Source organism: Sinocyclocheilus grahami, unplaced genomic scaffold (assembly GCF_001515645.1).
Source record: "Sinocyclocheilus grahami isolate Dianchi unplaced genomic scaffold, SAMN03320097.WGS_v1.1 scaffold164.1, whole genome shotgun sequence".
NCBI lineage: Eukaryota > Metazoa > Chordata > Actinopteri > Cypriniformes > Cyprinidae > Sinocyclocheilus > Sinocyclocheilus grahami.
The window spans coordinates 738,065-764,672 of record NW_015505343.1 but is presented as its reverse complement, the minus strand read 5'-3'; the positions used below and the strand labels follow the sequence as shown (position 1 = coordinate 764,672).

Sequence of the window (26,608 nt, the reverse complement as noted above, 5' to 3'; positions counted from 1 at the left end):
AGAGAGAGAGAGAGAGAGAGAGAGAGCGAGAGAGAGATGAGCGTTTTCCTCTCTCCTCCCTAAAGCATCTCGGCGTGAGGGGAATTTGGGAGAGTGGGAACTCAACCGCAAAGTTGACGAACTTTTCACATCTTTTACAAACGCCATTTTGATTCGTCTCCGGAACAACTTTTGCAGCTTCTTTCTGTTTCTCTCTCTTTCTCTCTCTCCTCAGCTCACCATCATCATCACCATGTCTCGGCGAAAGCAACCCAACCCCAACAAAGTCAAGCGTAAGTGACTCGGCTCTCCTAAACTCTCTCTCGGGCCTGTTGTCTTGCTTCTGTGTGTTTATTTGAGGTTGTTTAGCGTAACTTCGCGGGAAAGTTAAGAGGACACTTTTCCTCGTTGCGCGAGGAGAGACCTGATGCCCAAACCTGCTCCAAACAACGCCGTTTCTTTAAGACATCGGCGTGTTTCTGCGCACACAACTTTGTGGTTATCTTTACTAACTTTTTAAAGCCGTATGGAAGTTGTTTCAAGCGGTGATGGGGTTGAGAGTCTGCTGCTGTTAGCTAGCGTTAAGCTAACGCGCCGCGGAGCATCACTTCCATCGCGGTCGAAACCGTCGTTTTTAATGCGTGTAGTTCTTTTGTTTGCTTTCTTGCTCGTTTGGTCTGGTTCGACAACAACCTGTTGCGGCACAAAGTTTGTTTATCTCTTTAAGGAGGCCTGTTTCTGATCGCGAAACCGTTCAGGTAGCTGCTGAGGTAATTCGAGGAAAGTAACGTCGGGTGGTTTTGTGATTCTGTCACAGGACTTGTTAAGATGTGCATCATCGAGGTAAAGACGATAGGTCTGTTGTTTCTGTAAGTTTGATGAAACCGTTGTCGTCGTGAACTGCAGGAATGGATGATGGATTAATGGTTGCTAGGCGCTTGTGTCTCTGCTCTTCTCGCCGAGGCAGAAACTCAGAGAGACGAAGGTAAACGTGGCGAGTTCACGGCGTCTGCATGCTTTTAAGATGCTATTCCTGGGGTTAAGTAGTCGAAAGTATCTTGCTTATTATTATTTAAGCAAGGGTAGGCACAAGGCCTCTGGGAATCATCGATAAAATACTGCATCAGCATTGTTTATGAATGATATTGCATGAGCCGTGCATTTCAGACAAATAGGCTAGTTTGTGGATATATTTGTTGTGTCGTTTATGTGTGGACATGATCATAATGACTGAAGACAAGTCGTATTTTCTAGTGGGAAACTCGGGTTGTGATGCTGGAAGCTGCGTGTTGATTGGACATTGCGGAAATGTATAGATAATATCATAATGTATCTATAATCTATAAATATTCAGATCAGTAAGCAAGGCTGAAGCCAATGGTGTTTATCACTCAGCTTTCACAGTCTCTTCACATTTAGTTGTGGTACCAATAAGCTGGTAGAAATGAATATTTTTCATCATTTTTTAATATAGTTGTTTAGGTTTATCGTTCACAATATAATTCTTTTTTTTTAGACTACTTCCAGGTTCTGTTACCTTCTTGGATTTGTGATATGTCGTAATAACAAACTCGATATTCAAAGGAACGAATTTCCCAAGGCAGCAATAGTGCCAGAATTAAGCCAGAGCATCTAGTTTTGAGTGTCACCAAGTAACACGCTAACAGAAAGACTCTTTAATCTCTCGTCTCCAGCTCCGCTCTCCTCCAGTAAAACATCTCTGACTTTCAGAAAACCCATTCCACTTCGCACCGCTTACGTCTAGTCTGGAGTGGACTGGTTCAAGTAATGAAAAGTCCCAGTACTGCTCAACCAACCACGTTAGATGACCAAAACTAGTTTTGGGGTCGTGGCAAATAAAGAAGTTTCCTCTTGCCTTTTTTTTTAAAGGCAGGGAGGAGAGGACGGATCCGGATGAGCAGTTCACATTCCATTACGAAATTCAACACGGGAGATGAGCAGAGTCACTACACGGACATCATGCCTCTCTCCATCTCTAAATATAAGATCTTATGCGATCCCTTAAAATAAAAGCCCCACCTGATGTTTTTAGCTGGACCACTATGCACATTTTCTGTGCTTTTCTCTCAAATCAGTGATGTCGAAGTTTGGCAGAGACCGGACGTGTTATGAGTAGGACCATACGGAGGCCTTGCAGCCAGTCTTAAAGGATCAGCTTGATGATGGTGTGGCTAAAGAAGGAGGCTGTTTCCATGTAGTTTTGTTTGTTTTCTCTTTGGCTAAGGCTAACAGGAAAGTTTGCTCTCATATTTGTGCTTTTTTTATTTTTAAAGGCACATTTTATAGAGATTCAAAAGCATGCAGTCGTACAAACACACAACCAACCACGTTAGATGACCAAAACTAGTTTTGGGGTCGTGGCAAATAAAGAAGTTTCCTCTTGCCTTTTTTTTTAAAGGCAGGGAGGAGAGGACGGATCCGGATGAGCAGTTCACATTCCATTACGAAATTCAACACGGGAGACGAGCAGAGTCACTACACGGACATCATGCCTCTCTCCATCTCTAAATATAAGATCTTATGCGATCCCTTAAAATAAAAGCCCCACCTGATGTTTTTAGCTGGACCACTATGCACATTTTCTGTGCTTTTCTCTCAAATCAGTGATGTCGAAGTTTGGCAGAGACCGGACGTGTTATGAGTAGGACCATACGGAGGCCTTGCAGCCAGTCTTAAAGGATCAGCTTGATGATGGTGTGGCTAAAGAAGGAGGCTGTTTCCATGTAGTTTTGTTTGTTTTCTCTTTGGCTAAGGCTAATAGGAAAGTTTGCTCTCATATTTGTGCTTTTTTTATTTTTAAAGGCACATTTTATAGAGATTCAAAAGCATGCAGTCGTACAAACACACTTTTTTTTTTGTCCTTTGAGCTGTGCTAATGGAGTTTATGAAGTGTCTAGTGTTTTTACATGCAGTATGTAGTGAGTTAAACCCCAAAGGAAACAGATATTGATGCTGAACTGTCAGGGAAGTTTCTACTTTCTACTTTAGCTACCAGTGAATAGAAACCAACGCATACTGCCCCAATGTGATTTTAATTTTTTTTAATGCATTTTAGATGTTTCATACCTAATGCATTCTCAAACACTTGGAAATCTGGTCTCCAGTCCGTCATGGGATTTTTTTCTAGTGCTAATTAAAAGTATATCACCCTCCCTCGGGTCTCAGTGAGAGTCCTGGGTATTGACATTATCTAAATTCATTATAGTAATTCCCAAGATACCTACACAGCAGACCTCGGTTGTGTCTGCCAAATGATAAACACTTTACAGCTCTGCTTTGCATCACTGACTTTCTCAGATTTACATTTAATTTCATTTGATTTTCTATCTTCGATTGACCATCCTACTTGAAATACCATGTAAATAATTGATCCCAGATTCAGTTGCACAAGGTGCATCTGAAATATCACATCTTGTTATACCTTTTTAGGTACTAATGTTAGGCATCTGTACCTGGTTTATGCATTCTTCATCCATTCATTCAAGGTGTGTTGCTGCACATTTTTGTGTTTTTATTGATTTACTAATGATATTGAAGTCTAAATGAGACCTTGAAATGTGCAACCTGATGGAGAGGGACCTGCTTTTGGCCCTAGGGCATGATGGGTTGCCCCTTTGGCTCCCAAGCTATATTTAGCCTGCCTTTTTTAGATAATATTATATTCCATCCCTCCGTAAGGCGTATAGCGGAGACAGGAACACAGCAGGGGAACAGCTTGGATGGAGTGAGAGATGGAGAAAAAAGAGCCCTAAAGTGTATTTGTAGTTGTTTCCACAAATTGGGCGTTTATCCATAAATATTAGGACTCTGTTGTAATTAATATCACACAAAAGAACTGGATATTCAAATAGACCATCTCATTCAAGAATGGCAGCAATTAGTTAGAGATGCAGAGAGTTGTGGGTTTAATTGTTGTAAGGGTTGATTTTATTAGCACTCACATTAACTGGTGTTTTATTAAAACGAGTGGTTTATTTCAGAATGACACAGGTGTGCTTCGGTCTGGAGGTCTGTACTAGAATAGTGTTGGGTGCTGACACTTTAGCCTCAGCTATATTTGTGGTTGTCCTGCTTGAAGTCCCTCATTGCCTACTGTTTGTTAATGCAGTAAGAAGAATGCAGACATTTCATGAATGCTGCTCTGCCGCCTCCTCACCGTGGCTCATTATTGTTAACAACCTAGATGTGTCATATATGGGATTGAAGGCTTAACCTCAAAAATTCAACCAATCCTCTCTGGGATTGCAGGAGTTGTCATGGCCCGCACAGGCAGCATTTATCTTTGGCTGTGAAAACATGAAAAACATGTTTGGTTCAGAAACAGTGAAGCTGCTGAAGAACTAGCAGTTGCAATAGATTTACTTTAGAACAACTGAGATGCTTTTCTAAACTAATAAATGACTTGATCTATTTGCTATGGCAAGTATATGAATCATTTGTAGGTTGCTTTGGATAAAAGTGTCTCATAAATGTAAATGTAAACATCACTATTTTGGTTTTTCAAAACCATAATTATTGATCTTGTGTACTTCGTGTGAGGCATCAACTCATGTGGCCTGGTGAGGCGAGATGTTACCTTTTTAAATGGTTTATCTAACTGACAAAAAAAAGGTCCCATAGACTTACATTAAAGGATGGACCCGTTGAGTTTTGCAAAGACGGAACACTCTGGCAAACGCATAATAGCCTCGTTCAGATTGTCAGCGCAAATCCAATTGACATCCGATCATATTTAGATAAGTTTGAACGACAATGAATTACGTGAAATCCAATTTTTGCAAATCCGTTTCGAGCTACATTCATATATGGTTTTGAATCCTATTCAAATTGCATTCCTGGAATTGGTCCTTTTGTAGAAAACATGCTGAATGTCTTCACAGAAACAGGCTTGTGTTCTTGCGAAGTGCAAGTCAAGCAGAAAAAGACTACAAGTACTGCTAGTGTATACCGCTGCCGATGCCTCATAAGACGAAATATAATACAGTGCGACAGCATCATGTTGTCATGTCGTAAGACAATAGGTGCGTCCCAAATTGCGTACTTGTGCACTATTCCATGATATTTTGTAGTATGAATAGTGCGAGTAGTGTTCACATTTAAAATTCCAAAAAGAAAAATTGCACTTTAAATACCCAGATGATGCACTAAAGCAGGGGTGCCCAAACTCAGTCCTGGAGGGCCGGTGTCCTGCAGAGTTCAGCTCCGACCCCAATTAAACACACCTGAACCAGCTAATCAAGCTCTTTCTAGGCATACTAGAAACTTCCCAGCAGGTGTGTTGAGGCAAGTTGGAGCTAAACTCTGCAGGACATCGGCCCTCCAGGACCGAGTTTAGGCACCCCTGCACTAAAGTAACCGAAAAAAGCGAAGTTGGACTGAACTCAATTGTCGCAGCTTTAATTATGTCAGGAAAGGGGAGGGGTTATTAATGACAAAAATAACCCATCAAATTCATACACTACATGGTTGAGGTCATAGTGTATAAGTGTATAGTGCATCATAGGGCTGTCAACAAAAATTAGAATTTTGATTATTCGTCGAATAAAAAAAAAAATATCCACATTCGAATGCGAAAACGTTGCATTCGAATTTAATGGTTTTCGGTCCTTTGTATTAAACTATACATACATGCATGGTGCTATTTTTTTTAAAAATTGTTTAAGCAACTTTATTAATTATATATGGTTTATAAACATTATTTAAAAAATTATGCACTTTTTTTTTTTAAAGATAGTTGTTATTTTATTACATTTTGAAGAAACGTGCATCGTATTTTGCTCAATGCGCCCTCTTGTGGCCTCAGGAGAGAAGCCAAAAGCTTTTTTCCCCCTAACTGAAATTATGCCTTTTAAATTAGAATATAATTCGAATTTTGATTTGTATTCAAGTAGAAAATTCGAATTTAGTTTTTTAGTCATTTTGACAGCCCTAGTGCATCATTTGGGATGCAGTTAATCTGTTTTCCAAATTGTTTTTATCGCAGGCATAACAATGGAATGGCAATGCCATAGAAGCCAACGCACATTACATAAAATGAAAGCATGCTTCTGCACAAGCAAATCGGATATGAACAGTTGCAATACACTGTGGACTGTCAGACGTCTAGATTGGATTCCAGTTGGATATGCACAAAAACGGATTTGCGCTGACAGTCTGAACGAGGCTAATGTGTTCTATTAGTCTAATTTGAATCTAGATTTATTGTTCAATAGCTTTTATCAAAACTCTTCATTTAAGTGATTGTTTATCATGCTTTTAAACTCTTCTGTAGCTGTAGGATTGTTAAGAACCTTTCATCAGAGCACTGACCCAATCATCTGCCATGTTAACTATTCATCAGGCTAATGGGCCATAAGGCTCAATGAACACGTCTGAAGCCCTGTTACTGCGGCCCGTCTTATCACCTTTCGCCGCTTCTCCCCCGAGCCGCTCCAACCAGCAAATAATGTTGGTATTTGCTAAGAGTTCAAAGTCTAACCCATTCTTTCACATCGAATACGATGTGAAAGAATGTCACAGTGGAGGAGAGGACAGGGCAGGGAAGGAAAAAATGGAGCTCTAGCAAGCTGAGAAGAGGAGATGAGAGGAAAGACAGGAAGTGAAACTTTCCTCTTCTCTGAGGTGGAGGGGGAAGAGATGAAGGAAGTGTTCGAACAATAGCGAGTTAGTTGCACGGCTGTTTTCCCTCTCTGACCCCACTGGCAGAGAATTTTACTTATTTTAAGCAAAATGCATTCATTTAGTTTTTTCCCCCTTGGAAACAAGACTAAATATCTAATGTCATTTTGCTTATCTAGTAAATGCATCTTAATTTAAGAATTTTTAAATATTCTTACTAGAAACAAGACAAAAGTTCTAAGTAAGATAGTGTTTTTTTTGCAGTGTAGACCTACTAGTTGCTTTGACACTGGCCTCATTTTTATAACTTTTTTTCTCTCTTACTTGTTGTTTCCTTAAGATAAGTGTTTAACTAAATCTGAAGTGTGGGCCGACTGATGTACGGCTCGTTTTCTGTCTCCGCTCTCGTTTGCTCTCTCAAGCCTGAAGCTCTCTCTCTCTCTCTCTCTTTCTCCCTGCCTCTCTCTCTCTCTCTCTCTCTCTCTCTCTCTCTCCCTCTCTCTCTTTCTTTCTCTCTTAAATATCTAATGTCATTTTGCTTATCTAGTAAATGCATCTTAATTTAAGAATTTTTAAATATTCTTACTAGAAACAAGACAAAAGTAAGATAGTGTTTTTTTTGCAGTGTAGACCTACTAGTTGCTTTGACACTGGCCTCATTTTTATAACTTTTTTTCTCTCTTACTTGTTGTTTCCTTAAGATAAGTGTTTAACTAAATCTGAAGTGTGGGCCGACTGATGTACGGCTCGTTTTCTGTCTCCGCTCTCGTTTGCTCTCTCAAGCCTGAAGCTCTCTCTCTCTCTCTCTCTTTCTCCCTGCCTCTCTCTCTCTCTCTCTCTCTCTCTCTCTCTCTCCCTCTCTCTCTTTCTTTCTCTATCTCTCTCTCTCTCTCTCCCTGCCTCTCTCTTGCTGACTAAACAGTTTTGTCAGCTGGCAGTTGCTCGCAGGATTTGCGATAGCTTCTGGAGGCTGGGACGAGGGGGGAGGGCGGTACTCACAGGCAGCACTTGTTGCTTAGTGGAGCTGGCCGAGAGAGAAAAGAGGGAGGGAGGGAAGAAAGGGTGGAACAGAGAAGACGCGAGTGGTTGCAGAAAGAAAAAAAGAGGCCAGCAGCATCGCACAACCAGTTTCTGTCTGATTACTTGTGAGGGAGAGAGCAAGCAAATGATACAGTTGCACTAATCGTCATCTTGAGCTGGAGATGGGATGCTGTGCATCCCAAAAAGGGTAGCTTCGTCGCATGTTCTGCGTCTGGCACGTTTGAGGACATGCAGAGAGGCCTTTGTGTAAACAGTGCAAATCTGGTGTTCTTATGTCAGGCGCTAATCGAAGGCCAAGAGTTGGTTGTTTGCTCCTGTCTGCTCAGCTGGTCTGCCACCCTTCCACTCGACGGGCAACAAATATAGACCGCAAGGATGAGCTGCCCTAATGACATGTTACCTGGTGCATGATGGGAAAAGATGTAATCCTGGGATGCAGCTCGGCAAACATGACATGTTGACCACATGTTGAGCAGATCTGTTTATGGTCATTATTGTCATTTTTGTGTTGCTCCTTTATACTGTGGAAGATAGGTAAATATTGAGTGTGATTATCATTGAGACAATATGTTTATCATATTAAATATTAATTTATATTGTCATTGTACTAAAGTAAATAATGAAAATATAAAATGTTTTGCAAAATATAAGCAGTTTAAAAAAACAAAACAGGATTACAGAAATTACAGCAACAGAAACTGACGTGTGATGTCTGACTTGACAAGCAGATACATTCTTTATATGTTTGTGTTTAACATTCAAATCAATATCTTAAATTAACATGTTAATTTTATAAATTCAACACTAACTTTAAAATCACATTACCCCCCCTTCCCCCCCTCCTTTTTTACCCTTGTTTAGCCCTGGTTTAAAAATCCCTAACGTGAGATGGGAAATTATTAGCAGACACCTAGTGATGCACCTACATTTTGTGGCTGAAATGGCAATAAATCAAAAGTAGGTCAGTACAGTTAAATGAAAACACAATATGGACTAGTGTCTGTGAATACTAAGCCACAAAATGCCATTTAAATATGAATCCTGTGTTCTGTGTGTCTGTGTGAATGAACGGTTTCGTTTACTACACACATACTGAAGCGCCTGTGACACTTGCACACTGTTTACAGTCTCTGCCGCCTCAATATATGAGTACATGAACACATAAACATAATCTCTAGAACTGCTCTGAGAGTCACTTCATGAGCATTTTACAGTTTCTTTTGAGAAAAACTATCGTCATATTATATGCAAACAGGAACTTAAAGGTCTTCACAGCAACCTGTCAAAAACTGTGACAAATATATTACTTAATGTAATGATAGTATTAATACTAATTATAATTATTAAAACTTTATTGTTAGGGAATGTTTACCAAAAAAAAAGAACATTTAGCGGAAAAATGTAAATAGTATTTCTGGGAAAAAATAAATAAAATAATATTTATTTTTTTATATAAAATCAATTCATTAGAGATGTTTTTGATTATTACAATTTAATGAAACCATTAAAATGGAATCCAGAAAAATAATGGAAAACACAGTATTTGCTAAATAAATAAATAAAATAAAACTGAATTTGAGAAAACTAAAACATTTAATAGGGCCTTAAAAATATAATAATTTTTTTTACTTTTAATAATTTTCTGTTAAATTGTAAGTGTCATGATTTCAATTAATTAGACATGCTTTTTGATTAATAAAAATGTAATTTAACCATTAGAACACGGTCTAGAAAAATTTAAATGGGAAACTTTTTTTTTTTTTTTCCAAACAACTGTTTGTGTGACTGCAGTATAATCCGACCTGTCTGTGCCTGTCAATGAGATTATAAGAGGGGATGAGTGGTAACTTCCACATTTCAAAGCATCTTCATCATCAGAAAACCATGTGGACACATCTACTTCCTTCATCTAGTTTCGATCCATCCGGAGCATCTCACAAAACTTGTCTATCTAAGAAGTGTTATCATTAACCAGGGAGTTAGGACTCCACTTGTGAACTTTGTTACGAAGTGCTTGAGGAAAAGTAGAGCAGAGGCAATAATAAACTTAATCAGAGAGCAAAGAAGATAACCAGGCTGATGATTGGCTCATGGGAAGACCAGATCAAGGGTCCGTATGAAAGTACAGACTTTATAAAATGCATGTCAGGGCCTCTGACAAAATGGCTGCTTCACTCATCCACACGGGTTATGGTTACAACTAGCCTGTATTTTGTGGTTGTGCAAGTTGAATTTGATGAGTTTAGGAATTACGTTAATATTTTGAAGCTCAAAAACATCCTAATTTGAATGAAGAGTCCTTCATGCGCCCTTGGTGTTTGATGTGCAAAACTTCTGTTTTGTCTCAATCAATGTTGCGTAACTAGTCATAAAGTGGGTAGTGTCCCTGTAATGTCTTCTAGATTGCGCTCATTTCATTCTGCCAGAATCTTTGAACAAGGTCAGTGGGCTGCTGATAAGTTATAAAGAAAGTTACAAATAAATTGACAATCCTGTAGAAAACTTTACTAATGTCACAAGATTGTGTTGCACTTTTGTGTTGTTCTGGCTTTTAGATCACCATAGATTTGTTCCCAGATTTCAGGTGTTACTTCATTTAAAACCTCTCCTGATGGTGATTGGTCACTTTCGAGCCACACGTCTGTGTTTGTGATTCAAGCGCGTGTTTCATGGCTTGCTAAGGAAATGGCCTATCCCACAAGGCTGTGTGTGAGTCTGTTAAACCTCTGCAGAACAGGAAACGGTGGATACTGGATGCTTTTTCAGGTTCTTATGATTATGATAACTATTGTGCTACATTTAGGGATTGTTCATCAGAACTAGTGAAGTAGGCTTAAATGGTTTCAATATTTGCCATGGGAAAGCAGTTCTGCTAATCTGGCTCTTTTGTTAGTGGTAAACATTAAATACTTAATCGGGTCATGCTCTTAGAACATCGCGCCAAGAAAAAAGTGTTTAGAGCTCAAAATCAGTGGAGGAAACCAGAACTTTTTCCATTGTTGAGTCATGTGACCTTTTCTGCTAAGCCTGCTTGCCTTTGTTTGAAACTTGTAATTGTCCCTTCCTGCATGTTTTAACCCCTTTTATCCTTTCAGGACCTCACAATGTTGGGGGCTGTCACCCACCCACCAATCTGTACCCACTCTAGTGCCGCCTTACGTCTGATGGGACCCTCTTTATCAATGTGTGGGCAAACATTAAGGGGCCTATAGAGATGGAAATGAGGCCTTTGCGGCCCTGCAGCCGAGATGCTGGTGCCCTAACGCCTCAACAGACTGTCATGGAATTACAAAAGAGATTGGTCTGTAATGACCACCCGTCCTTTGACTGCTGCTGGGCTTGTGTACTTTCTTTCATTTCTGTACTGGCTGATGTCATTCAGATTCGTCATTTAAAGGTGGTTTCAAGCTAATTGACACTTAAAGGACAATACAAGCATAAATAACATCATGCTGTGATGTCTAGTGGATAACATTGTACAGTTGTGTACTTTACTCCCAAATTGAGTCTTCTGAGTTTTACATAATCGTTTAAATATATGTATTGGGATAGTAGGTGACACTTAAGATGCTTTTTTTTTTCTTCTTTTTTTTTGAAGCTGACACTTTGTAAGAATTAAAGTATTTAAATGCACAATTAAAATTGATACATAATGTAGAAGGATTGGAGCTCCAAATGACATGATATTTAATTGTCGTTTTCACCAGCATTACAGTAAAAATCTAATTAAGTCTGATTGTGAAATGTCTTTTCATGATGACTAAACCACAAAAGGCTGTGTAAAATAGACTATAGAATATATGACTGTTTGTTTTAAAGAATTGCATTTGAGGCATCCACAGTACAGTTTTTTTCTACCGCAGATCCATTTGCAGAGTTTGCTAAATTATCACAGTGTATGATGGCTAGCTAAAATATAGATGTAAAAAAGCTTTAATTTCAATCATGTCACGTATACGGACTACTCTGTACATACATTTATTGTTTTCAGTTTTAGTTTGGGTGCTTTTGGTAAAAGCTTAATTGACACTTTTTCTTGTGTAGAATGGCATTTAGTGATTACAGCAAAATGCACTGAATGAATTGAATTCGCTCATAAAGTTCTCGCTTTTGGCTTGTTCTTTCTTTGATGACGGCCTGTGCAGCCTTTTGTAGGATGGTCAGACTGATGCTAAACACCAAGCTGCCACATTTAGGGAAAGAATCGTGACTTTAACGCTCTCGGGCCAGCAAATTCTCCTATGAAGTTCCAGTGCCTCCACCCCCCCCCCATTCTAGATGAATCGCTCCCTTGTAGGAGCGTGTCCTCAGGCAGCCGCCTATGTAGAGAGAGCCCTGCACGGCGACTCTGGAGCAGTACGAAAGGGAAAAAACAATGTGACTCTTATTTCAGGCAGGGGAGGGGGGGCCGAACATGATGTGATGCTAGGGAGTCGCTTCGGCTCAGCCGAGAAGCCCTGCGCGTCAGCACACACTGGAGTGTGATGGATGACCCCTGCTGCAACCGACAGCCTGGTTGTCACTCAGGTGAACAGCAATAGCAAACAGCTGGCAGCCCGGGGCGCGATTGGCCGAAGGGTTTCACATGGGTTGGCTTTTGGGGGAGGAGCCTTCAAATTGGGTGGCTGACGGCCGTCACAGCACCAGTTGGCTGATGTTTTGGCCTTGTACTTTAGCCTTGCTTTGGAGTTTAGGCCATGTAACGCTGTAACCGAAGCCGAAAGGGGGCCAGAGAGGAGGGGAGGTGCAGAAATGATAGAGTGATTAAATGAAAGAAGAGACAGTGAGGTAATGCACAGTAACTGACGATAACATCGCCGTCAGAACTGGGTCCAAAAAGAGTATTCACAAATCTTGCTTTAGATTTTCTCACCCAACAAGCTTCTTTTTCAGGGGAGGGGAAAAGGCAGCCTTGACAGCCACAAATCATGTGTGGTCACTGCATGTCTGTTTATGTGTGCACGTATGAGCCACAGAGAGATGTTCTCAGCATCAGCTCGATGAAGGCTGTATTCTTCTTGGCTTCACAAAGAGCTCTATTATAGCATGCCGTAAGAGGCATATCTGCCTAGTTCTTTGTCAAACACCCCTCCAGTGGTTTTCCTTCTCTTAGTCTTCCAAATAAATGATGGAGAACCCACCGTGGCAGCTCGCCAGCCTCAAAACATGCCTGGCTTGCACATTATTTACTGTGACTCAAATTGTTCTGACTTCTGTAAAACTAAAATGCTCTACAGAATGTTTTAATCCGATTTGTTTGCAAAACCTTTTCATAATGATAATCGGTGCTGGTTTTTGCCATTTTGTTCGCTTTGAGTGCCGTTTCATGCAATTGTGAGGGAATCCCTTTGCAGTAGTGGTGCATTCACTCAGATCAATTTCAGGATGTGTGTGCACAGCATCGTGGGCCTCTTTTTCAGGATGGCTTGTAGGAGCTTGCCGGTTTAACAGGACTGAAAAAAAGCCTGGAGGTACCCCCACGCACCTCCTCCTCTTCCTACTCCTTGTCTCTTTGTGTTCTCAGGTGTACAGTGAATTTAGAGTCTACTTAATGAAACCGGCAGCCACACCTATACCTCAACGGTGCATAAAAGAGAGATGGTTATCGGAAGCATCTCTATACTTTTATTGCAAAGCACAGTTTGGCTAACACCACTTTATAAGCCAAACCTTCAGTCATTCTGCGGCTTTTTAGATTCATTAAAAAAAAAAAAAGGCCACTTGCATTCATGCCGACTTAAGTGTACAATACCCCAAAAAAGGTTTTTACTTAAAAATTTTTACTTGGTGGTTATGCCACATGATATTAAATTAATATCTTTGCTGACAATAGTATAAATGTTTTTCAAAACTTTTTGAAAGTAGATTTTTAAGGACTCGATGTGTTTTAAATTGAATGTTCCCGCCTCTTTATCTGGGACACTTTGAATTCTGAATAAATTGAACTCCAAATCAGCTTTAGGCATGCTTTGAACATTCTTTTTTGCCTCCAGTTGCTGATTGCATCCTTTATTATCACCAATGATGTTCAAAGAAAAGTTGAACAATGGTAGATGTGAGTTGTTCATCTACAGGACCCAAACCTAATTTAGTTGTTCTAGTCACTGACGTGAGCCATGTACACAGTGAGGTTTGGGAAGCCCTCTGTGTGCCTCTGGATTTATGGAGCCGAGCTGTCACTGCTGCGCCTCGATGAATGTTCCATTTGTTGCACAGATAGACAACTGTCAAAGGAGAACGGCATGGGGGCCCACTGTGTCCTTTCTGCCATAAAAGCTGCCACCCCGACCAGCTCTGCCGAGAGAGGGGGAATGGGGGAAAGTGGGCGGGAGATAGGAGGAATTCCCATGTGACTGCTTCCCAAGAGGATTCTTTTTCCACGGATGAATCAAAAGTTCCAGTTTTGCACATGAAACTAAATTAAAGAAAGAAAAAAAACTTGTACTGTTGAGTACAAAATCCAGACCTTTAATCACTCAAATTGAAAAATGTTGCAGTTGCACAAAGCAGATGTCTTCATATCCACGGATCGCAGTCAAAGCCAATCAGAGAGAATGGCATCTTAGCAAGTCGGACAAGGGAAAGATCTCTTGGTCTTCCTGCAGGAACATGTCTGCTAAATAAAGGAGCATTCACAACAACAAGAACAACAGGAAGGAAGGAGATTAGATGCTCAGATCCTCCTTTTCATCCAGTCCTCTACACCTCACGCACTGTTTAACCAGAGTAAGCCTGGGATGAACGTCCCCATGTAGTCTTGCATCATTGTGATTATTTTCATTCACGGCTCTTGTTTCTCCCTCAAGGAAGCTTTCTAAAATGGCTGCCCTGTCTTGGACGGATTGGTGGGGACAGCAATATTCTTTGAGAGCACTTGTACACACACACACACCATCTGTAATGAGGGTGGACAGTGTATGCTTTTTCCAGGCAGCTGTCAGTGGCACACTGATCTGTCAGCATGGACCCTGCATCTGCACTCGTCTGTAACTCACACCACGGCTCTCCACAGAAACCGGCATGAGCCAGCGTCTGTCTTCGCTTACAAGAACTGTATCTTAGCAAACCCAGCCTCTCTTTTGTGAGAGAATGCAGTTCTTTCTCTTTCCGCCTATGCATATTTGCATGGATATGGAGATGAGCCTGAATGCGAGGCAGTCCTGTCCTCAGACTTCGCTTATGTGAGCAGTCGACTGCTCTCGCAGTACCCCACTGTGAAGTCTGGCCAATCCGAGGCACACCATGTGTGTCCTTTAGACCCAAATAAAGGCCTGCCGTCTGCAAGAATGAAGAGTCTAAGACTTGTCCCTGTCGCAGGCACCTGTGAGGCTTGACAGCTGAGTCGTCCGTTGCCAAGGACCCTTCAATTTGCATGCTTGTTTACATCATCTCTTAACCTCTGAAGAGCCAGGAACTACCGCGCCTGCGCCACAGCTGGGACTAGAGGTCCCCCAACCCCCTTAAAACATCCAAAGAACACATGTGCACCAAATCTTCCAGTGCATCATTGCAATTCTTCAAGGATCCGTCTTAAAGCCATTGAGCAAGAAAAGGCAACGTGTTTTATGATTTGGAGGCTTTGAAACATTTTTAGTGCATCTGAGATGCTCGCACAGATACAAAGCTTGTTTGCATGAAGCAAGCTCGCCCCAAGGCGAAGCAGCCAGGGTTTATTTGGAAATGAAAGCCACTTCCTGTGCAGCGCAGTTTAGCATGTTGCCTGTTATGATGTATGCTTGACTCAGGTGTTGAATGATGTTTAAGAGTAAAACAGTCGATCACACAGTCCGATGCCGCAACTTAATTGCAGAACCCCTCATTTTATTCAAAGCTGAAGCGAAAGTTGCTCCTTTGATACGTCACATTTTGCATTCATAGTTTCTTCTTTCTTATTGTTAGTCATGCTACAATGAAAAATCATTTATCAGACAAAACTGGATGTGCTGGCCTGTCACTGGTTGAGGTCAACATCTTTGCAAATTCGCTTGGGAAGCAGAAAATCATGAATAAGGAATTTCGTTGCTGAGAAAATAACTGAGGCTGGTGACGTGTCTGCTTTTTCCTTCTTTGGTTTGATGGGCAAATGCTATTCTCTGTTCTGCTCTAATATAAACCATCATCTGTAAAACGAACTCAAACCTCGCTGGAGTTTCCACATGTTGCCACACAATGGCTGGTCAGATGATTTCAATTCGCTATGTCTTTGCTTTTGATTGCATTGCCGGCACTTCTGCTGAATGATTGAGAAACATCCTGAGGGGTGCTTTCACCCCTCACTTGTACTAGAAATGTACCATATTTTTGCTATTACCATGTTTCTTTGGACATGGAAGCATGATAATACCGTTGTGTTTTTCAGATGTTATTATGATGGTAATGCTATTGCATTCTTTGAAGCAAGTATGTGTTGCATTCTCAACGTTGTCACAAGGGGCGCTGTAACAAACATTAGTACAAACTGTCTTCTTCTATGGTCATGCTTTTTGAGTCATGGCTTAGCAACCATTTGAAGACAATTGTTTGAAGATAGTTAAACTGTTATTATTCAGGAATCTTACTATAAACACAGTCAGTTTAATAGCACAGACTGCCCCCTTGAGTACTGGAGATCAATTATGCCGCAGTAGAGTAAGAATGCATTTTAAGTATATAATGGGATGGCATTATTGCATTGTGTTGGCTATGCATTTACATCTCCATGTGACTGTTTTGGCCTAAGTCCCGCTTCTGATGGGAATGCTTGCAAACTCCACCAAAAAATAAAAATTCTGTAGAATGTAGGTTTTGTTCAAGTAGGACTTGGTGTCAAATGCTTGTCTTTTGTGGTATGGTCTAACTGCAGTAATTAGTATCAGCCCTGCTGTGTGTTTATGTCTTGTAGGGTGTACGGTTTGCATTGATAAGGATACGAGACCTCAGGGTGGTGCAGGTTCTGGTAACTCCCGTCCTCCGCCCCCGTCTCCCCCTCAGTGTCTCTGGTGTTTAGTAGAAACAAAGCAAACAAGCCAGGGAGAGAGCAGTTAACTCTGTGTGTTCGTTCAAGCAGCAAACGAGCAAACTGGCCTGTCCCGTTTGTCCAGATTCTCACCTCGCTCTTTATCTGCGCCACCTAGCATGCTCCTTTCATTCATCAGTTTTTTTCAACCCTTTCTTTTAAACTCTATACCTTCCTCTCTTTGCATCAGGTCCCATCTCCTGTCTGTCTTTCACAGGTTTTTATCGTGGCCTCTCGCTATTGAAACTGATATTGGGGGGGTGATGTGCTAGGCAGAAAGCAGCTCTATCTCAGCGCGCCAACTGCTCTCAAACACGTCGGTTCCTGCACTTGTCCGTGCCTGTCATCCAGCCCTGAAACAGAGCAGTAGCATTCTTTCACACACACACACACACACACACACAGTGCTCATACTCATGCATGGAGGTGGAGGTAATCACATAGTGTGTGTACACAAACAGGTTTAACCCAAAAATGGATGTAGCCAATACCTGCACTCATTAAACATAAATTTAGCCTAAATTAAACTTGCACGAAAATAATTATTTCCTGACACGAAAGAATTGGTGAATTGTGGTTCATCGCAGGGCATCTCTCTATTTTTTTGCGACTGCTTTAACTTTTTTCAACAAACTATTTGTTGTCATCTAGTTAGTTGTGTTCGCAAAGAATGTCTCCCTATAACTGGTGCTCATACTTAAGGTTATAGATTTTAACAAACTCTATAACCACAGCATTACATTGTGGCATAATTTTGCACTTCAGTAATGAATGGGAGTGACGGAAAATTAAGTCACAAGACATAGATAAAATCACATGACTTTTGATGTGTATATATGAATCTACACTACTGTTGGTGAGAATTTTATTTTTTATTTTTTAAAGAAGTCTCTTCTGATCACGAAAGGCTGCATTCAGTTAGTCAAAAATTCCTATGATGGGAAATCAGAATTGTCCATTTTTAAAAAAAAATTTTTATACATCATTCTAATGTGCTTACTTGCTGCTCAAGAAACATTTATTATCATCTTTGTTGAAAACAGTTTGTGCTGCTTCATATTTTTGTGATACAGTTTTGCAGGGTTCTTTGAACATTAAGTCCAAAAGATGAGCATTTCTTTAAAATATAAAATTTTGTAAATTTATAAAATTATTTACTGTCACTTTTGATCAGTTTTGATGCATCCTTGTCATCATACTGACCCTAAACGTATCAACGGTAGTGTATTTGGTAAATGTGTTACCATAAACTTAGTTTATATGCAAATTTGCAATCTTATCCTAAAATGTGCATTAAAAGATGTGAATGGAATCTCTGTTACAGAGACTTGGGTGTAATATGGAAGCTACTTTGCTACAAATGTATTATATATTTTTACTTTAAAAAAAATACACTTGTTAAATCACAGTGGTAATGCATCAGGGATGCTGGCTGTGTAAAACCAATCTGGCCTGCTCGTTTGCTGATGTATTCCTCACTTTGTCTCTCCTTTTGTTTCCTCCTCTGACTACTGTGCGATTCACACCAAAGCCAATAACAGTTGCTGAATACAGTCAGTATTCTGCCATCATCATCAAAGCAGTGTAACGTGGGAGAAGACACGCAAGCTGGGTGTGTTTGACAGGGGCAGAGCTTAAAATTCATCCACACACACACACACACACACTGGCATGGCTAAAGTCCACAGCAACCTAAAATGTCTCCTCCACCCAGGCCATCATACCTGCCTATTTGCCTCTTAATTAGGCAGTCTTACCAGCCACTAATCTGATAATCTCTGTCCTGTCTCTCTCATCCAATCTTCCATCTCTCTCACATCTCTCCTCTGACGACTCCTTCGCTCATCTCTCCATCTTGTCTCCATCCCCCACCACCAACGGCAAAGTTTCCTGTGAACTTTTTATGGTCGTCTGTCTTCAGTCAGTTACGTCCCCCTCTCCCTCTCTCTAATTTAAAGACTCACGCTCCATCACCCCCTCTGCACGTCTCATCTCTTTTGAAAAGCTCCTGCACAAAGAGGATAAAGCTACGTAAGTCTCTCCTCCTCTTCGTCTGTGCATCTCTGTATCCCTCCATCCTGTCTGCGGACAGCTAACAGACGTTAAACGGGCCAATCACTGATTAGTGATGCAACAAATGATGCTAAACAACTCCTTATTGTGTTTATTAGGAGCAGGCCTAGACAGAATATGCTAAGTTTTCCTGTGCTGGTTTTTGGTGAAAATCAACAGAATTTGTTTAAATCATTTAGGTAATGTCAGAAATATTATAAAATATAAGTAATAAAATACTAGTCTTCTAACAAACAAGTAATTTAGCAAGTTTTGTATTTATATTTTTAGCAGCTGCAAGTTAAAATTAGTCTAGTCTGCTCTTAGTTGAGAGAATTATTTATTTATTTTTTTAGATTTTTTTTCCTTTTTCTATTTGTAGCAACTGGAAGTTAAAAAAAAAAAGTCTACTCTTAGTAATAGCTGACAGTATTATCACATAAAAGTGTATAGAAATGGGCTGTATAAGCAAAAGTGTATTTTTGCAATATTCTTAAGAATTCTAGATAACAATATACACTACCATTCAAAAGCAGGGCTTCAAACGTTTTTTTATTGTTTTGAATTTTTAAATAGTTATTAATAATGTCTTAATAAAGTTACAATTTAAAATAATGAAAAAAATGTATGCATGATTTGCTGGGCAAGAGACATTTATTATCAATTTTAAAAATGATTGTGCTGCTTCATATCTATGTATTTTTTAGATTTTTTTTCCTTTTTCTATTTGTAGCAACTGGAAGTTAAAAAAAAGTCTACTCTTAGTAATAGCTGACAGTATTATCACATAAAAGTGTATAGAAATGGGCTGTATAAGCAAAAGTGTATTTTTGCAATATTCTTAAGAATTCTAGATAACAATATACACTACCATTCAAAAGCAGGGCTTCAAACGTTTTTTATTGTTTTGAATTTTTAAATAGTTATTAATAATGTCTTAATAAAGTTACAATTTAAAATAATGAAAAAAATGTATGCATGATTTGCTGGGCAAGAGACATTTATTATCAATTTTAAAAATGATTGTGCTGCTTCATATCTATGTATCTGTCTGTCTGTCTCAGAATTCCTTGGTGGGTAGAACATTAGAAATGGAATGAAAAGTATTTATTTGAAATATAATTATTTTGTAACATTATAAATGTCTTTACCGCCTCTTTTAGTCAATTTAATGAATCCATACTGAATAAAAGGGTTAATTTCTTTTAAAAATTGACCCCCCCAAACGTTCAAATGGTAGTGTTATATCACTATATATACATTTTAATGGAAAAATGTGAAAATATTTAAAGTAAACCTATAAGAAGCCTCTTTTAGTCAATTTAATGAATCCATACTGAATAAAAGGGTTAATTTCTTTTAAAAATTGACCCCCCAAACGTTCAAATGGTAGTGTTATATCACTATATATACATTTTAATGGAAAAATGTGAAAATATTTAAAGTAAACCTATAAGACATTTGATTTCACAAACCTATAAAATATGTATCACTGAAAGTAAGTCAATAAGTGAGTCAGATGTTGATTCAGTAACTGCTTTGAATGATTCAGTGAAGGATTTGTTAGAATAATTCAAACCGGTAGGTTCAGAGTTTGTGAGTCTTTTGATTGAATCAATGTAAGAATGATTGTACCACGCTGGCCGCGTAGCCAAAATAGAAGTATTACTCAAACATTTACAGCAACTGACAAATTTCTGCTGTATATTGTTTTAACCGGGCTGAAGTATTTTCTAAACAAACATATCAAGGGCGATTTCTAGAACTTGAACTACTAACTTGTATTGATTCAAAGCAGCCTTTTTGATGCGAGTTAAATTGTACCATGACTGCAGGTCAAACTCCAGCCACTGAGGGCTATGATTCAACACAGCAGGTTTTGCAATGCTTTTATTACTTTATAACAGATTTCAAGGTCAAAAGTCTCATCCCGAAAGAAAGTGTGTGTATGTGTGTGTGTTCATAGGCATGCATATTAAACTCCCTGTTTGTGGTCTCCCTGCAGTGTGAGCAGTGGTTGCTGACACACGAGGTGCACTGCGGTCTCTCTTCAACCTCCGAACGGCAGCAGAATAACACAACCTCGTCTGAGGACGGGTAAATATACCTCACCGTCCGGTCCGAGTCGAGCCGAGCCGAGGCTGCCTGTCCGCGTGAGCATCCTCACTGTTTGCACATGCAGCATGGATGACTGGCCTGCTTATCAAGTCCCGCCCACAAGTTTCACCTGAAACTTTGAGTTTTATCTCTCCTTCTTTTATTTCATCCTTTCATCCACATGTCTGTTCATCCTCGCTGTCCCACAGCCACAGTCAAACTCGTACTTCATAGTATGCCACACATTCCTTTGCTCTGTCATTCATCAAATTCAGCTCTTCCACTCTTTTGCGGTGTGCATGCGGCCCATTACTGCAAAAACAGTGAAGCTAGCCATGTATGCAGCTTAATGGGCGTTGGATCTTTTTGATAACAAGTTGGGTAAACAAAACAGATGTGCGAATCTACTATTTGTCAAGTCACAGTTTATTATTTTGCACAAGAACCTTTAAGCTTGAACTTTCAATCTGCTTTCAGCTCTTCAGACGTCACATGCACTTCATATACATGCTAACGTCCGCTGCATGAAGCTGGGATCTGTCAGTGTTGCGTTAAGACTCTTGTGCTGCAAACACGAGACGTTTTCGGTTCAGGTAGGGCTGTTATGGAATGACTTTGCATCAAGATGCAGGAAGGAATCTGAAAAATGTATTTGTGTTTGTTGCTTTGAAGAAAAAAATGCGAATTGATGTAAAGACAAAATACCAGACAAAGGCTAGACTTAAAACTAAATGAAAGTAGACTTAAATTGTGTCACCAGTACAGGCGTTGATAATGAAAAAACGTCAAAGATAAAGATAGAGACTACCATTGTGGTGAGGCATTTATTGATTCACATTAACACTGCACTGAACTAACATGAGCAAACAATAAACAATTTCATTTTATGAACTATTAACTGATCATTTTGTACTATAATTGTACAAATTATATTAATACATTTAACCAAAGTTAACAAAAGATTCCTTATTGTAAAGCATTAACAAAATTAACTTAAATTTTTGATAACATTAGTTAATGCATAAGGTACTACTTTTATAGCATTTATTAATGTAGGTTAATGATCATTTATTATTTACAGTTGTAAATTATAATGTTTTTCCACAGTATATTAATTCATTTGGTTTATTTTTTACCATGTATAATTTGAAAATTGTTAAACTTATATTATATAAAATATATAAATTGGTTCACATTAACCAAGATTAATACATTCTGTAAATATATTATTTCACTTTATTGCATTAACTAATGTTCTGTTCTGTTCAGTGTATTTCTTATTCATCTCAGTGGTTCATTGAACAGTTTGTTGAGTCTAAAGGAGAGTTGGCTACTTTTCCATTTCTCGTTCTGAAGTGTTCTCAGGTAGCAGGGTCAAAGGTCAACATTCTCTTCTGTAAAACAGCTGTGTTATCTAGGTGAAAGTATGATGCTCCTAAAATACATACATTCTTTTACACAAAATACAGCAGAATTACCCAAGAATTACAGCAGCCTTTGCAATTTTATTATTATCTTTGTTGCGCCAATATGGAATGAAATTCTCAGGGCTGATAGATTTGTTACTTTGGATGTGCTCAAACTGACGTCTATTCATAGGAGCATGTTTAGTTTTCAGATAACTGACTCCGAGCGCTCCTGTGAGTCATGGCCTGTTGCTCAAGCTGCTCTTTCGAGCGCCTGCAGTCTCCCATGCTCAGACTTGTGGCACATCTGTTGAAAGTCACGGAACAGGACCCAACCATTTATCACACACCGGCAGGGCATTTAACAATGATAACAAAATGCATTAGATGTCGCCAAGATAATGTCAGTAACGCACTCAAATCAACCAAAAGATGTCGCCTTTTTCTGCTATGTGAGACTTTTCCATCATGGTACAATGCGTTGTTTTACTCAGGTGTTTGATAGGATGTTGAGCTGGTGGTGACTCATGGTTGTGTGGGCCTGAGGCCTCTTTGTGACGTGAGGCAGTCTGTCATCCACCAAAAACCTGTTTGAGTGGCTGCGGAGAAGGAGATACCGGGATTTCACCATAAACCACAGCCGCACAAAAAGACTTCAGCTTGTGGTAAACATAGGACCCAACCATTTATCACACACCGGCAGGGCATTTAACAATGATAACAAAATGCATTAGATGTCGCAAAGATAATGTCAGTAACGCACTCAAATCAACCAAAAGATGTCGCCTTTTTCTGCTATGTGAGACTTTTCCATCATGGTACAATGCGTTGTTTTACTCAGGTGTTTGATAGGATGTTGAGCTGGTGGTGACTCATGGTTGTGTGGGCCTGAGGCCTCTTTGTGACGTGAGTTAGTCTGTCATCCACCAAAAACCTGTTTGAGTGGCTGCGGAGAAGGAGATACCGGGATTTCACCATAAACAACAGCCGCACAAAAAGACTTCAGCTTGTGGTAAACATTGCATTAAAGGGGTCATATGATGTGATTTCAAGTTTTCCTTTCTCTTTGGAGTGTTACAAGCTCTTGGTGCATAAAGAAGATCTGTAAAGTTGCAAAGACTAACGTCTCAAATCCAAAGAGATATTCTTTATAAAAGTTAAGAGTCAACCACGCCCTCCTAAAACGGCTCGTTCTAACACGCCCCCACACGTCTACGTCACTATGTGGAAATATTAGCATAATGCCGCCCAAATGTGCACGCAAAGAAAGACGGTGTGGTTTCAGTCGGTCTGGTTATCACTGTGTCTGTCATGCGACTCTGTTGCCTTTTCGGGCTTGAACTGATGGTAAAACTAACGACGTTATTAACTGTCTTGATATTTACTTTGAAAGCTGAAGCTGGTGATTATGGTAAGGGGTGTTACATTTCTGACGTGTGCTTGCTGTGTTCGGCCAATCACAATGCACTAGGTCAGCTGGCCAATCAGAGCAGACTGCGCTCGTCAAAGGAGGGGGCTTTATTGAAAACGAAGCGTTTGAGAGAGGCGGGGCATAGAGGACCTACAATAATGTACAGTATTTGAAAAGTAATGTGTTTTTTGAACATTAAAGCATGTCAACATATTCTGTTACACCAAATACACAAAATAATGATCTTTAAAAAAAGCATCATATGACCCCTTTAAAACAACTGAGATTTACAGTGTTGGAGAATTAAAAGACTATAAAAAGCTTGTTTTAGATTGAAAAATGTCAGATGAATGCATAGACGCTTCTGATGCATGTGTTAGTGTGTGTTTGTGCTCAGCCACCCGTTTTTATATTTTTGCTTAGCATATCTGTTTTTGTTCTGCTCTTGGTGCATTGAACTGATTTTATAGAGGAAGTATTTAATAAGAGGTCTGTTTTTCTCACACTACTAGATTAGGCTGTTTAGGTCACATGGAACTAATTGCAGAATTATGACTATGAATTATGGTTTAAATATGTTGTATGGTAGTTCTTCGGTTAGTCCAGTTTAGGTTACTCTCTTTAACACCCTGTAACACTTTAAAATGTCTGAAAAATGCCAGAAACCCATCCTCTCTAAACCAGAACATGTCTTCCAAACAGATAGAGACTCATCACAACATACTGCAATGAAGCACACAGGACTGGCGGTCTCATTAATTGTGTATTGTCTGTCATTTATTGACTTTTATCAGTAAATTATGGAAAAGACTCTGCAAAATAAATTTTTCTGCTACTTTAAAAACAAAGCAACACTAAAATATTCTAATAGGGATTCATATTGAACCAAAAGGGAAGAAAATATAAGTCTTATTAATCTTAATTGGAAACTGGTGACAAACATGGGGCGGTCACACTGCACTTTTCGTTCCATTGACTTCCATTCATACGCCTGCGAATGCTTCAGACCGGAAACGCAAGCCCATGTGAAAAGTTTAGCATTTTGCTGCGTTCCAACTTGGTGAACTCTGACCTGCGAATTCGCATCACGTGATACCCTGTGACCAACACAGCATGACCTCGTATAAGTCTTATTAATCTTAATTGGAAACTGGTGACAAACATGGGGCGGTCACACTGCACTTTTCGTTCCATTGACTTCCATTCATACGCCTGCGAATGCTTCAGACCGGAAACGCAAGCCCATGTGAAAAGTTTAGCATTTTGCTGCGTTCCAAAGATCAAACTTGGTGAACTCTGACCTGCGAATTCGCATCACGTGATACCCTGTGACCAACACAGCATGACCTCATAACCTGGGTTTTGACACAAATTTCACGATTCGATTCTCATTCACAAGCTTTCGATTCGATACAAAATCGATTATTTTGGATGTACAGTACTTGCCAAATTTTCTCAAGGAAAAAACAAATCTCAACTAATGCTGTAAAATATACATCATTTGGTACTACATTACTATAATATTGAAGGTTAAAATTGACTGATTTGTAAGCTATAGCCTACAACTGCTAAAATTACACTTAATGAAGTTTTTTTAAATAATAAAGTTTTACATAATAATATTTTTACTTCATTTTTTTATATATAAACATTTAAATGGTGGCTGTCATAAAAAATTGATGGATTTATTCTAACATAAGAACAGTAAAAATTATAATGAATATGTTATTGTGCATATATTTAGCAAAATACCCCTCTCTACAGTTTATTTTTCTGGCTGACTAATGAGTTTATGGTCACTGAATATGTTTGTTTCTCAGGTAAATATGACGTCACGTGACATTGTTTACAAGCTGTTATATTGACGTCTTTTCACGGCTGAAACACTGATTGAGCGATTACATGAGGCAGGATACGGATTTTAAAGTTGTACTCTTTCTTTTAACTTGCCTTCGGATGTTTAGTCATGTTTATTTTGTGCTGAAACTGGTATTAATGTGGATGATCAGTTCACGTGCGCCTCGTGCTGCCGTGTCTGTTGAACTGAGGCGTTACAGCGATCTGTCACTCCACATTAAACAGCGGCAAAACGTAATTTATTGTTTAAATACTGCAATACAATGGACAGAATTTGAAATCTGAGACTTTGCTTCATATTAAAAGCACCAAAGCACAATGCTTATTGCGATTTGAAGTACCCGTCAATGTTCCGTCCATTAACTGAAAACAGGCTAGACTTATCAATTCTTGGGATTTAGGAATCGATATCATTCTGTAAAAATGAGAATCGATTAATATCGAGATATCGATATTTTTTACCCAACCCTAATTATTATTATTACTTGTTAAATTTAAGTTTTTTAAAAAGTTTTTAGCTCTACAAACAGCAGTTACCAAACAACACTGACTACAATCCAATAGCAAGGTCCATTAATACCAACTTCACACGACACATCTCACATTTTGTTGCTTAATTCGTGCTTTTAATTGTCTTGGAAACTCACTGTTCTTGTGGATCAGGTTACAGGATTTGGCTGATTGCGGTGATTTTCATAGTGAATGGCCATACGATGCATGCTACCGAGGAGAATGTTGTGCCTCAGGACATTTCTTTTGACTGTAAATGGGGTTTATAACGTCCCATTGTGTTTTGCCTCGAGCACAATGCTAGTTCAGTAGGCCATTACGTAAAGTTCAGAGACTTATTCCTCTCTGAGCCATCGCTTGTGTAATAGCCAACAGTCAACTCCAGGGCGAATTACTTTTGAATGTGTGTTTTATGCGAGTAAGAGAGGGAGTACTAGTAATATTCCTTCCACTCTGTCCTAGTTTGGCCCCAGACCAACCCCCTTTCTCTTGGTCTTTGTAAACACGGTGCTCTACTGATACCCTGATCTTTGCCCTCAGAGCGTTAGAGAGACCGAACGTGAAAAGTTCATAAACTGGTGACTGAATTCACCGACTTTGTAATTTGTGTGTGAGGTTTTG

The 26,608-nt window shown here is 39.4% G+C and overlaps 1 protein-coding gene across 6 annotated transcripts in view; it reads left to right on the top strand.

The window, feature by feature from the left end:
* rreb1a (ras responsive element binding protein 1a) overlaps window positions 1-26,608 on the top strand; it is a 50,265-nt gene continuing 23,657 nt past the window's right edge. For 2 of the 6 annotated variants that reach the window (XM_016282699.1, XM_016282696.1), the window contains exons 1-2: window positions 16,228-16,231; window positions 26,528-26,530. Coding sequence is in view for 1 of the 6 variants with exons in the window: in XM_016282693.1 (XP_016138179.1) it covers window positions 233-272 (40 nt within the window). In the remaining 5 variants the exon portion in view is untranslated. Of the gene's footprint in view, window positions 273-16,227; window positions 16,232-18,496; window positions 18,686-20,711; window positions 20,804-26,527; window positions 26,531-26,608 lie in introns of those variants that run through there. The other 4 variants (XM_016282693.1, XM_016282694.1, XM_016282695.1 and 1 more) reach the window with 4 other exon arrangements.